This window comes from Choloepus didactylus, chromosome 6 (assembly GCF_015220235.1).
Source record: "Choloepus didactylus isolate mChoDid1 chromosome 6, mChoDid1.pri, whole genome shotgun sequence".
NCBI lineage: Eukaryota > Metazoa > Chordata > Mammalia > Pilosa > Megalonychidae > Choloepus > Choloepus didactylus.
Genome location: NC_051312.1, coordinates 123,627,586 through 123,640,713, shown reverse-complemented (window position 1 = coordinate 123,640,713; position 13,128 = coordinate 123,627,586). Strand labels below are relative to the sequence as shown.

The window sequence follows — 13,128 nt, the reverse complement described above, 5'->3', positions numbered from 1 at the left end:
ATGAGAATTCTGAGAATTTTAGAGTAGGAAGGGACATTGTAGAGTTGAAGAAGACTGACATCTGTGATCTTAATGCTAAAAAACTATGGGGATGTATCGTAACATTGCCTCACCTTTACTAACAACACAAGGTTTTTATAAATGGAGGTGAGAGAGATCGACTCCAGTGCTAGGTTTAAACTTTACAGTTTCATGCATATATTAATTTTTGATACTTCACTTCTCTCACTATATAAAACCAGAAATGTTCTTATTTGCTCTCCAAATTTTAGGAACTGTGGGGAAATTGGAGAGAAATTAGATTTATTTCACTGGGAAAAGATAAGGATTGATGAAAACTCAGTATTTTTCCAGTGTGGATGTACATTAAATGTTATTATACAGGAATGCATTTTATTAAATAAATATTTTCTGTAACACTATGTTAAGCATTGTCCTTAGAAACCAGTTGGTTTTTAACTGACATAGGCTAAAAAGCTGAGATAAGAAATAATTTGTTAAGATAGGTATCATAAGAGACACACACATACCCATACAAGATTTCACTAAAATTAAACCAGGAGTTGCATAGATGATGAAGTTCATCACAAATAGGAGTAAGTGTACTTTTAGCATTGGGTAATGAGGGTAAAAGTATGTAGAAAATAGTATTTTCTAGTCACACGTACCCTCACAATCTCACACACATTTTAATTACTTGATTACAATTTCTAGAAACTTTGACCTCTGAGCTAGTAATGATTAAAAGTTTTGAATTGGTGCAAGGTCAAAGCACAGCTCTCTTCAGCATTCACAGTTGGGTTTTGCTGACTGAAGTTCATGGCGTATACTGTTGAAAACAGTTTCATTTCAGTCTCTTATAAAATCTAAGTAGCTGGTTGTCAAAAGTTGTGTACTTAACAGTCCTTGAAAGGGCCATATAGTGGATATTATAAAAAAGGGCTGTAACAACCAAAGTTCCCTCCTGCAGCAGAGAGTGCCTACCACTGAGATTATTCAAATGGAGTCTGCTTGAATGAGTCTCTGGCCTGGGTAATCTGAAAGGGTAGAAGTTGGATTAGAGGGTCTTTGAACTCCCTTCTTATGGAGCCCTTTCAAGATTCTGTAATTATAAATAGAGGTAGTTCACATCAAGTTCACAAAGTGGCCATTTTCATCCCATGGCCTTAGTTTCCCCTCTGGCTCCTCCCACTGTCCTGCCACATTGACCTGCTCCCCACCCGCAGCCAGTTCCGTGTGCCTCCCTGGTCTTTCTAGAATGCAATCCTTATTAGTCACCCCCATTCTCTAAGGCTGAATTCAATTCCACCTTCTCTTCTTTATTCTGTTGTACATCACATGTGGTCTAACTCATCTTTGTATCTATGTACCTCCCTCCCTGCCTGAAACCGGGTCTTACATAGGATCCTGCTTACAGTGGCTGTACAAGGATGTTTTTAAAGATCAAATTAATTAGGAAGACTCTTGGAACTGAAAGCATCAAAGAGAGGACATCTATTATCAAAAATTCATTTTGAAAGAAGATTCAATGCAGATAAATGCACATGAATGTGATAGGTATCAGATGAGAATGCTGGGAATTTTAGAGTAGGAAGGGACCTGTGAAATCAAGACACAATTTGAGGGTAGGGAGTACTCTGCAAAAGTTTTTAGGGTAGCTTAAAAAAATCTTTTTGTTTAAGGAATGTAGTTTAGACTTTGTTAAGTCATCATGGCTCAAGTCTGCTGGTGTCTCTTGGGCCAGGCTATTATCATTTGCATCATTCAATGGTTTGTTATTCAGGCTCCATAAAGCACTTCGGAGATTAGAGTTCTGCAGCTGGAATAAATAACAAGGCAAGGTGCCCATTCCTACACATGTTGTGTCTGACTCCAGTGATGACATCGCAATAAAAGGCTATCAGTAAACAACTGTGGGCAGGCTCAAATGGGCTGCTGGAGATTTAGAGACTGACCTTATCCAAGATTCAACAGGTACAGAGAGAATCAAGGGCAAGGTTGAAAAAGAACCAGGTGAGCAATAACTCAGCAGTTTTAGGAACATAATTAGTATAAGAAATGTATTTTATCCTTTGCTGTACTTTACAAAACTTGTGAATTTAGGAATTGAGCGCAATCTCTTTTTCTTTTATCTTGCAAATGGTTTTGAGTTTGCTATAATTTTGGCATTCTTAATGCCCCTGCCTTTCAGATTGACAAAAGCAGGGAGGTAGGAGGTTTTTTCTGGACCCAAGATCAACAGATGATGGAGGGAGCATATGAAAAAAGAGGAACAAGAGTATTTACTGTGAGCAAGTATCTGTCTCACATTGTGGGGGTTGGACTTTTTGCCAGGAAGGTGGTATGGGTTATGCTCTCTCATAATAATCTGTACCTCTTCGGAGCCCTTCTAATTGCACTTCGTCCAATTGCAATTAAATATCCAGTTGTGTAATTATTTATTTTATGTCTATCTAGCCATCTGTATGCTCCTGAAGGCAGAACTTGTATCTGTCTTGTTCATCTCTGAATTCCTAGCTCCTATAACAATGTCTTGAACGTGCAAGATGCTTAGTAAACACTTGTTGACTGAGCGAATGGATGCATGCAGGAAGGACAGTTTGCCTAGGGGATTTAAGGATAAACACAGCTGGGAGTGTGAATGTAAATTGCACGGGTCCTGGAGCAGTTTTCCTGGGTTCTGTGCTTGGCTCTTCCCCATTTTAGCAATGTGATTCTGGGCAGCTCAGTTTTCCTTTGTGCTTTCATTTTCCTCATTGTAGTTCCAATCTCATAGAGTTTTTCTGAGGACTAAATGAGTTAATCCAGGGAAAGCACTTAGTACAGGGCTGGCAGTAATAAATGCTCAATAAAAGCTGATTCCTATTATTACTTAATTACCCATTTTTCACTAATGGGAGCTGTTTTAAGCTGTTTGTTTCTCTGTCCATGCAGCTATTGGATTGCTTTGGCATTCCTGTGTTGATGGCTCTGTCGTGGTTTATTCTCTATGCAAGATACAGAGTGGTCCACTTCATCGCCGTGGCTGTCTGTCTCTTGGGTGTAGGAACCATGGTTGGTGCAGACATCTTAGCAAGAAGGGGAGACAATTCAGGTAAGATTGTGTTACTTGTTTCTGGTTCAGTTGCAGGAAAAAGTTTGGTTCATATTTTTGCTATGTTTTTGTTTTTTTAATTAATAAATTTTATTTTGAAATAAATTCAGTGTTACAGGAAGAGTTGCAAAAACAGTACAAACCCCATATATAGAACTCCATCATACCACGACCCCCCTCCCCCGATACCCTGATCCACCACCTTTAACATCCTGTCACACCACCATTTCTTTCTTTCCCTCCCTCTCTCCCTCCCTCCTTCCCTATCTGTCACCCATCATCTATTGCCCTGTCCTCTGAACATATGAGAGCAAGCTGCACATATCTTTGAACAAACAATATAATTCACATATACCTTTCCCATGGACAAGAACATTCTTTTATGCAATCTCATTAAGTGCAGCTAAGAAGTTCAAGAAATTCAACATTGATACAAAGCTTACATTCTATATTTCCTTTTTTGTGTGTGTATGTCCCATCTGTGTCCCTCTAAGCCTCCTCTCCTCCATCCTCAGATCCCATCCAGGATCATCCTTGGCATTTAATTGTCATCTATATAGACTGTCTTTTATTTATTTATTTATTTTTTCAATTGTGGAAACATATATATAGCCTAAATCTTCCCATTCCACCCCCTCCCTAGCATTCCATTAGTGGGATTAATCACATTTAGAATGTTGCAATGCTATCACCTTCCCACCATCCATTTCTAGTAATTTCCCTTCACCCCAAACAGAAACTCTCATTTCTTAACTCCCCATTGCCCCTTCCTCCACTTCTCAGAACCCCTACTCTACTTTTCTTCTCTATGGTCATATTCTCTGATACTTTGTGTTTACCCTGGGGCTTAATTTAACATCTTAAATCTATAACAATCTTGTTTTTCTTTGATACCAACTTAACTTCAATATGACACATAAACTATGTTCCTATACTCCATCATTCCCCCATCTTTATGTAGTTCTTGTCAAAAATTACATATTTTACATTGAGTCCAAAACCACTGATTTATCATTACAGTTCATGTATTTTAGATCCTGTAGGAAGTAAATAGTGGAGTTATAAATCAAAAATACAGTAGTATTGGTATTTATATTTACCATGTGATCTTTACTGGAAATCTTTATTTCTTCATGTAGTTTCAGTCAATTGTTTAGTGCCCCTTCCTTTCAGCCTCCTCAACTCCCTTTAGCATTTCTTATAGGACTGATTACTGGCGATGAAGTCCCTCAGCTTTTGATTATCCGGGGATGTTTTTATCTCCCCCTCATTTTTATCCTCCAGGTGTTTGTGAATTCTCCAAGTCTCTGATGGTTATTGACTTCTGTTTGTATTCCGTTGTGGTCAGAGATTGTGCTTTGAACAAATTCTTTTTTTTTTTTTTTAATTTATTGAGGCTTGTTTTTATGTCCCAGCATACGGTCCATTCTGGAGAAAGATCCGTGATCACTAGAGAAGAATGTGTGTCCCGGTGACTTGGGATGTAATATTCTATATATGTCTGTTAAAATTTTCTATATCTCTCTCTCCTTTCTTTTTTTCTCTGTCGGTAGCGCTCCCTTTAGTATCTGAAGTAGGGTAGGTCTTTTATTAGCAAAGTTTCTCAGCATTTGTTTGTGAAAAATTTAAGCTCTCCCTCAAATTTGAAGGAGAGTTTTGCTGGATAAAGTATTCTTGGTTGGAAATTTTTCTGTCTCAGAATTTTAAATATGTCATGCCCCTGCCTTCTCGCCTCCATGGTGGCCACCAAGTAGTCACTACTTAGTCTTATGTTGTTTCCTTTGTATGTGGTGAATTGCTTTTCTCTTGCTGCATTCAGAACTTGCTCCTTCTCTTCAGTATTTGACAGTCTGATCAGAATATGTCTTGGAGTGGGTTTATTTGGATTTATTCTATTTGGAGTTCACTGGGCATTTATGCTTTGTGTATTTATATTGTGTAGAAGGTTTGGGAAGTTTCCCCCAACAATTTCTTTGAATACTCTTTCTAGACCTTTAGCCTTCTCTTCCCCTTCTGGGACACCAATGAGTCTTAAATTTGGACATTTTATTTTATCTATCATATCCCTGAGATCTATTCCGATTTTTTTCGATTTTTTTCCCCATTCTTTCTTTTGTTTTTTCATTTTCTGTTCTGTGGTCCTCAAGGAGGCTGAGTTGTTGTTCAGCGTCCTCTAATCTTGTATTATGAGTAGCCAGAGTCTTTTTAATTTGGCCTACAGTTTCTTTAATTTCCATAAGATCTTCTATTTTTTTATTTACTCTTGCAATATCTTCTTTTTGCTCTTCTAGGGTCTTCTTTATGTCTTTTATATTCTGTGCCATGCTCTTCTTCATGTCCTTTATATCCTGTGCCATGTTCTCGTTGCCTGTCTGTAGTTCTTTGATTAATTGCGCCAGTACTGTGTGTCTTCTGATCTTTTGATTTGGGTATTTGGGTTTGGATTCTCCAGATCATCTGGTTTTATCATATGCTTTAAGATTTTCTGTTGTTTTTGGCCTCCTGGCATTTGCTTTACTTGATTTGTAATTTGTCAGAACTGCAGCTTGGTGGCGTACACTTTCTCTAACCAGCAGGTGGCGTCTGTGAGTCACCTATTCCCCTCAAGTCAGTTCTCCCCAACTTTGTCTTTGTGGTGTGTGGGGATCTGACTCTTGTGGGATCCAATTGGTGCACTTAATTTGGGTGTGTTGTTGGTGCTGTCCACCCTGAATGAGGGGCGTGTGTCTGAGCGGTTAGGGAGGAAGGGCAGCTTTAATAATCAAACTTCCCAGGTGTTCCCAGAGATTTAAGGCTGTTCTCTGCTGCTGACCCACAAGTCAGCGTATTGGCGTAGGTTCCCTGGGATTTCTGAGTGGTTCCCCCTTCCCTGCTGTGCTCTTCCAGGACCTCTGCTGAGGGTGGGCCACGCCATGTCACAAGTGTGCGCCAGCCTCCAGGGAAGCCCTGGGACGCCGGGCTGTGTAGGGGCGTTCCCAGCCCGCTTCAAAGATGGTTGAATGGGATGTGTTAACTTCCCCCTTTCTGCACAGCACCGCTCTCCCAGCTCCGGGACAATCAGCCGTGGGTGTGTTAAAGGCCAGTGTCCACGGCTGACACTGGCATGTGCGTGGTGCTACAGGAAAGACTCCCCATCACACTGGGCTTCCTGGCGCGGCTTTGGGCTGCGGGTCCAGCCCTGGGCAGGAGCGTCCCCTGCCTGCCGGGGAGATGGCTGCAAGTTATGCGGTCCTTTCTCCCTTTGGCTCGCCTTTGCTCCCCTGGGCCTGAGACAGTCAGCAGTGGGTGTCAGAAGGGGTATTCTCCACACCAGACACCAAGGCATTAGCCCAGCCCGCTCCTGCTGTGCTTCACTGTGGGGCTCTCCGCATCGTATCTGCAGCTGCTCCTGGGCTTTTTTTTTTTTTTTTTAAAGAGCTAGTCTGTCTCCAAACGCCAACCCACCATTTCCCCATACCACAGCGTGGCTGAGGGACTTTCAGCCAACTCACTCACTCGTTTCAGAATGCAGACACCTGGTTTCACCAAATGCACAGTCCCTGTAGATTTAGCAGACCTTGTCTGGCTGGTGCTACTCTGGAACTTGTGTTCTGGGTCACTTTCTGGTTTTTATCTAGTATTTTTCATGGAGGTGTTTTTTTGCCCTGTCTTACCTAGCCGCCATCTTAGGTTCTCCCTCCGTATTTTTGCTTTTATTTGCAAAGGTACAATAAAAGGCAGAAAACATGTCCTGGTTAACTACATATTAAAATTTATTTTCAGATTTATTTGTTTCTGGTGTACCCACTACCACAAAACAGTTTTTGTGTTTGTGCCTGCCCACAGTCCTTGCTCCTTTTTGTCACACTAAGTATTTTTGTTTTGTCTCATGAGAGAGAAGTTTCTTTATATATTTGCCATGATCATTTAGTCCAAACATTTGGATTAGTTACTAGAAAAACTACTGTACATCCTTGGTGTCTTGTTTTTAATCAAAAAAGGAGACTTTGTGTTCATTGGATGACCCTTTTTTAAGCCACCTTGTAGTTGAGAACACTTTACTGTTCTTTCTGTTGAAGTTCAGACAATTGATAGCATGAAACCCAAACAAGGTCTATGAATTCACTCAATCTACAAATAATTTCAGTGTCTCCTTTGATTGAGAGACAAAACTGCCTTGAAAACAGCTTCCTTCCCAGTAGATCTGAAACTGACCTGTCCCTCCTAATGAAATTAAATTCATTAATTTGTCATGTCATAGGGTCATTTTCTGAGGCCTGGCCTTATGGTATATACCACCATCTCCCTGTCTTTTTTTTTTTTTTTTTTTTTTAATCTTCATTTTATTGAGATATATTCACATACCACGCAGTCATACAAAACAAATCGTACTTTCGATTGTTCACAGTACCATTACATAGTTGTACATTCATCACCTAAATCAATCCCTGACACCTTCATTAGCACACACACAAAAATAACAAGAATAATAATCAGAGTGAAAAAGCAATTGAAGTAAAAAAGAACACTGGGTACCTTTGTCTGTTTGTTTCCTTCCCCTATTTTTCTACTCATCCATCCATAAACTAGACAAAGTGGAGTGTGGTCCTTATGGCTTTCCCAATCCCATTGTCACCCCTCATAAGCTACCTTTTTATACAACTGTCTTCGAGATTCATGGGTTCTGGGTTGTAGTTTGATAGTTTCAGGTATCCACCACCAACTACCCCGATTCTTTAGAACCTAAAAAGGGTTGTCTATGTTGTACGTAAGAGTGCCCACCAGAGTGACCTCTCGGCTCCTTTTGGAATCTCTCTGCCACTGAAGCTTATTTCATTTCCTTTCACATCCCCTTTTTGGTCAAGAAGATGTTCTCCGTCCCACGATGCCGCATTCCTCCCCGGGAGTCATATTCCACGTTGCCAGGGAGATTCACTCCCCTGGGTGTCTGATCCCACGTAGGGGGGAGGGCAGTGATTTCACCTTTCAAGTTGGCTTAGCCAGAGAGAGAGGGCCACATCTGAGCAACAAAGAGGCATTCGGGAGGAGGCTCTTAGGCACAACCATAGGGAGGCCTAGCCTCTCCTTTGCAGCAACATCCCTGTCTTTTAATCTCCGGAGGAACAAAATATGAAAAGTCACAGCAGAATTGTGCCAGAAAGTGAAAAGCTTTAAATTTTAGAAATCCAGGGTCATTCCTTCCATAAAATCTTACTTAAATGAACACGAGCCAGGTAAACTCCTGGAAGCAAGCTAGAGAGGTTCCTCTGCTTTAACAGCGTCTGCTTTTTTGTGGCTTGTCTTCCTGCAGGCAGTGATGTGCTGACTGGTGACATACTGGTCCTTCTTGGAGCGTCTCTCTATGCTATTTCTAATGTGTGTGAGGAATATGTCGTGAAGAAACTGAGCAGGCAGGAGTTTTTAGGAATGGTGGGCTTATTTGGAACAATTATCAGCGGCATACAACTGTAAGAATCTCAAATTTTCTTTAAAAACAAAATAAGCAAATATATCATAGATAAGTACTTTACAACTACTAAAATTAATTGTTTTATTCCAAATTCACATTTGAAATCATTAATTTGCTAAATATCAATTAGAGGATTGTTAAAATACCATGAATTACGCTTCATTTTATTTTACATGTGTGATGTTTAGGATTCCTGCTCAGATGTGGTTGAGGCATTGCCAACAAGGACCTTCTTTTTTAATTATTTCCAGAAAATGTTAACATATTAACTTCATAAGATTATTCTAAGGGATAGCATAATGTTAATAAATTCCCCCCCATAACTGACACTATTGAAGTGTCCTAAGGAAGTGAAAAATAGTTTTATGGACTTCCTTCGTTTTATTCTTTGCCATCTGTATTCAAGTTATTTTTATATTCTAAGAAAAAATTTTTGAAGTCAACCATAATTCCTTAAATAATACAGAAACTAAAATGCTTATAAAATAATAAAAATTAGTAGGTGGCTCAATCTGTGACCTCTTGTTTTAATCTTAGATTGATTGTGGAATATAAGGATATTGCCAGCATTCACTGGGACTGGAAAATTGGTAAGTAAATGAATGATAATTCTATTTAGTGAATATCCTTTTCCCTTAACTGACAAAAACAGACCCCAAGAAATAAATACTTCATTTTGATAATGTTTAGGCATCTTTGTAAAATCACACTGTAATTTATTACACAGAGAGTGATATTGGCATATATTGAGTTTTGAGAGTTTGTAGATTAACCTCCATAGAAGTTAATTTGTAATCTTTACCTGCAGGAATAACCTTTCTTTACTAGGAATTCTAAATAAGACTGACATACTTAGCTTTCAAACAGATCTGTATCTTGGGTCTTCAAGCTTCTTACAAAGGTTGTTGTCTGCTTGATGTAACTTGTGAAGCATTAACCTAACCTGATGGTTTGTAATCACCCACAATATTCCATTGCTACTGTCACCTGGTACTCCTAGGCATCTGCACAAGTAAATAAAGCAGAAGGAAACTGTGATGGGACAGTTAAGAAAGTTTTGAACCTTAGATGTGTGGGAAGAAGTTAAATAGTACATAAAATGTCATTGAAGATTGACCCTACCTGGGTAATTTAATAACTTAGATGGACAGAAAGAGTATGTGAGTCTGCATGTGAGTGTGTGTGTGTGTGTGTGTGTGTGTGTGAGTGTGTGTGTGTGTGTTGGGTATGGGCGTGAGATTGGAAACGTGATTACAAAGCAGAGATAGGGCTAATGTAGTCAGCATCCACAGGACTGGTACTGTCCTAAAGAGGATAATTATATTGTGCTTTCTTGGCGCATTTAATTTAATGAGGCAAACAAAGATAATAGGCCTAACAGCTGCCTTTGATGCTCTAAAAATACGTTGTTGTGAATCCAATTACACTAGTCATGTCTAACAAACCAAACAAATAAAAACAAAAAAGGAATAATGAGTGATTTTTTTGACATGGTATTGATTCCACTTTAATTGACCTTTTATCAGAGACATTACTCTGTCCTCAGACAGTAGATAGCATGGGGTGATGAGAGCCACTGACTCAATCACACCACAAGCAAGACTTTATGGCCTTGATTATCCAACACTTGTGGGATTTTGGAAGTTGTTCATCTCCATTAAAACTAGTTACTATTATTTTTTTCCAGAGAGCTTTTTCTCTCTTATTTGCAATGCTGACTATCAGAAATGCTTTACAGATAGCCCCTCAAAAGATCAGTGAGTTTTTTATGGTAGCCAAGCCTTAAGCCCCTTTGCCTTCTCATTTCTTCTTATAATACTAGATATTCCATTTTTTTTCACAGCTCTGCTCTTTGTGGCATTTGCCCTCTGCATGTTTTGCCTGTACAGCTTCATGCCATTGGTGATTAAAGTCACTAGTGCCACTTCTGTCAACCTGGGTATCCTTACAGCTGACCTCTACAGCCTTTTTTGTGGTCTCTTTCTATTTGACTATAAGGTAAGCAAATACTATTTGAAATAGAGCATGTTCAAAAATGAATACTTGCTCAGTCCAAGAGCAGTAGCAATTTTCTTCAAGATTCCAGATCCCAAATAAAACCTCCTTCTCTTGGGGAAAATTTCACTGGACACTCTTCACTACTTTTGTTATTGCTTTTGAATTAGAAAATTCTCCTACATAAGAATTGTCCTTTTAGGGCTTTTTCTAAAGGGTGAAAGGCAATAGATTTCCTCTTTGGGATGGTATGGCCCAGGACACTAGCTTATGGGAGTGTCAAATGCCAGATGATAAACTAGCAATCCCAGAGCTACTTGAGGGATGATCTAACCTAGGCTAGTCTCTTTGAGCTTTTCTCTTCATTCTTTTGTCCTAGTAGGCAGACAAAAGGCCTGGAATCCCTGATGGAAAGGAAGGAGAGACAGGTGCATTACCATGCATGCAGTGATTGGAATGGTTCCATCTTTGATAGTAATTTTATATCTGGAAGGGACCTTAGACATAATTCCATCCAGAGATTTTTTCAGACTTTTTCTGTCTCCACAGCATCTCAGCATTTATAAGTGTAACCTGCTTCTGTCAGTAGCAGCTCCTGTTACATGTAGTTATTCTCAAGGGAGGTGGGAGGGGGATGTATCAGTCTCTTTAAGAGAAGCAGGATGGCGAATATATACAGTTTGAAAAGATAGTATCCCCAGAGAGTCTGATATACCTTCTCTTGAGAATTGCTGATCAAACCAGCTCATTTTAGAGATGGGGAAATGAAGGCCCAGCAAGGTTATGTGTGGCTAAGTGGCTCACTCTTTGTCAGCAACTGATTGGTCGTAAAGTCACGATTAAATCTTACTCATCTTACAGTCCAGTCTTCTTTCTATTGCACCATTTCTCTATTTTCATTATTAGAAAGAGATCTGAGGCTTATACATTTATCATGCTAAAGTCTCATATTTTAGAGAGAACCACATAAGTCGATTTTTTCCACTTCACATCTGATTTGGGAACTCCCAGGGTAGTAGTTCTCTTGCTTTTTTGACCTTTGGACCATTTTATTCTCTTAAAAATTATTGCAGACCTACCCCAGTTGCTTATATCCAATGTTATTTACCATATTAGAAATTAAAACTGAAAAAAATTTAAAAGATTTATTAACTCATTAAGAAAATAATCCATTATACAAACATATTTTTATAAAAATTATTGAGAAGAGTGGCCTTTTTTACATTCTTGAAAATCTCTTTCAAATAACTGGATTCTCACATCTGCTTCTTCATTCTGTCTTGTGATATGTCATGTAGGACTCTACACTTGTAAGAAAATGAAAGTGAAAAAGGCAAATAACTTCACAGTATTATTATGATAATAATTTTGGCCTCACAGACCTTTAGAAAGGGTCTTGGGGACACGTGGGTTCTCCAGACCATACTTTGAGAACTGCTGCTTTAGAAATCTGTCTTTCCTTAGTATACTCTCAGTAAATGTTTATTGAGCTGCTCACTGTCTTTCCCTACAGTCATTTCTGCAGATAGTTAGGATGTTGGCTGTTATTTGATAATTTACCTTAAGTAGCTGATGGAGAACTATATTTCTTTGTCCTTGTAAAATTTTTTTATCTAGGCAAAAACCCTTGGCACTGATTTACATTATTCCCAGGAATCAGCCATGAGCTCACTGTGCCTACTTGAATTACTGATACATTAAGCTCAGTGAGTTCCCAGAAATTTCTGCTTAAGGAGCATAAACCATTTTTCCTTGCAATGTTATGTGTCAGGAACCAGCTGTTATCTTTGTAAACTTGCTGGTTAAGGTATTCCTGAACTAAGGAGTATTTTAAAGGCTTTCTGGTAGCATCATAAAAATGTAACAGATGTCAAAGTGAATCAGGCCCTGATTTTTTTTTTTCCCTATGAGAACAGGATTGTCAGCTTGGCCTGAAGGAGAGCAATCAGTTGTGGTGATGTGCCTGCATTTCACGTGGCCACCACCAGGGGATGATAGTGTGTATACTTTAGTTCAAGGCCATTGATAGCAACCCACACCCAAAGAAAAGGGGAGAGCTCAACAGTATAACATCTGGCCCCCCTCTCCTGAGCCTTTTTTTTTCTTAACTAAGTATATTGATTTAACTTTAGTTTTTGCTTTTCCCTCATAAGTAAAATAATGTCTAAGGGATATATAAGATTAAAGAAATAAAAGCTTCTAAGTACAAATGGAATATTCTTGTCATTACCTATTATATAAACCCCCTTAATCTAAATATTTGCTCGTTAACTGCTCTTACTTTTAATATGAAAAAACCCTTTTCTGTGTCATTTTTTTGGCCACATGACTTTAACTATTATTCTCAAATCAGAACATGAGATCTGTAAAGTCCTTTCTTTGTTTTTATGTGTCTATGTCCCTGACTTGTCTAGCAGCTCACTCTCAGATTAGATTTTATTGGTTTTGGTCAAAGTCCATTTCAAGACATATAGAACAAAGAGCAGGTCTGCTATGACCTTCAAAGTAAATTATAGAGATGGGAAACATTGCAGAGCATGAAGGAGATACCTACTATTTTTAGAAGGAATTTTTAAGGACAGAATCATAA

General features: G+C 38.9%; 1 protein-coding gene across 1 annotated transcript in view; it reads left to right on the top strand.

Moving 5' to 3' along the window:
- SLC35F2 (solute carrier family 35 member F2) overlaps positions 1-13,128 on the top strand; it is a 68,592-nt gene that overhangs the window by 51,519 nt on the left and 3,945 nt on the right. Inside the window, exons 4-7 of the mRNA XM_037839111.1 lie at positions 2,935-3,094; positions 8,385-8,541; positions 9,081-9,133; positions 10,387-10,541. Coding sequence (XP_037695039.1) covers positions 2,935-3,094; positions 8,385-8,541; positions 9,081-9,133; positions 10,387-10,541 — 525 coding nt within the window. The remainder of the gene's footprint in view (positions 1-2,934; positions 3,095-8,384; positions 8,542-9,080; positions 9,134-10,386; positions 10,542-13,128) is intronic.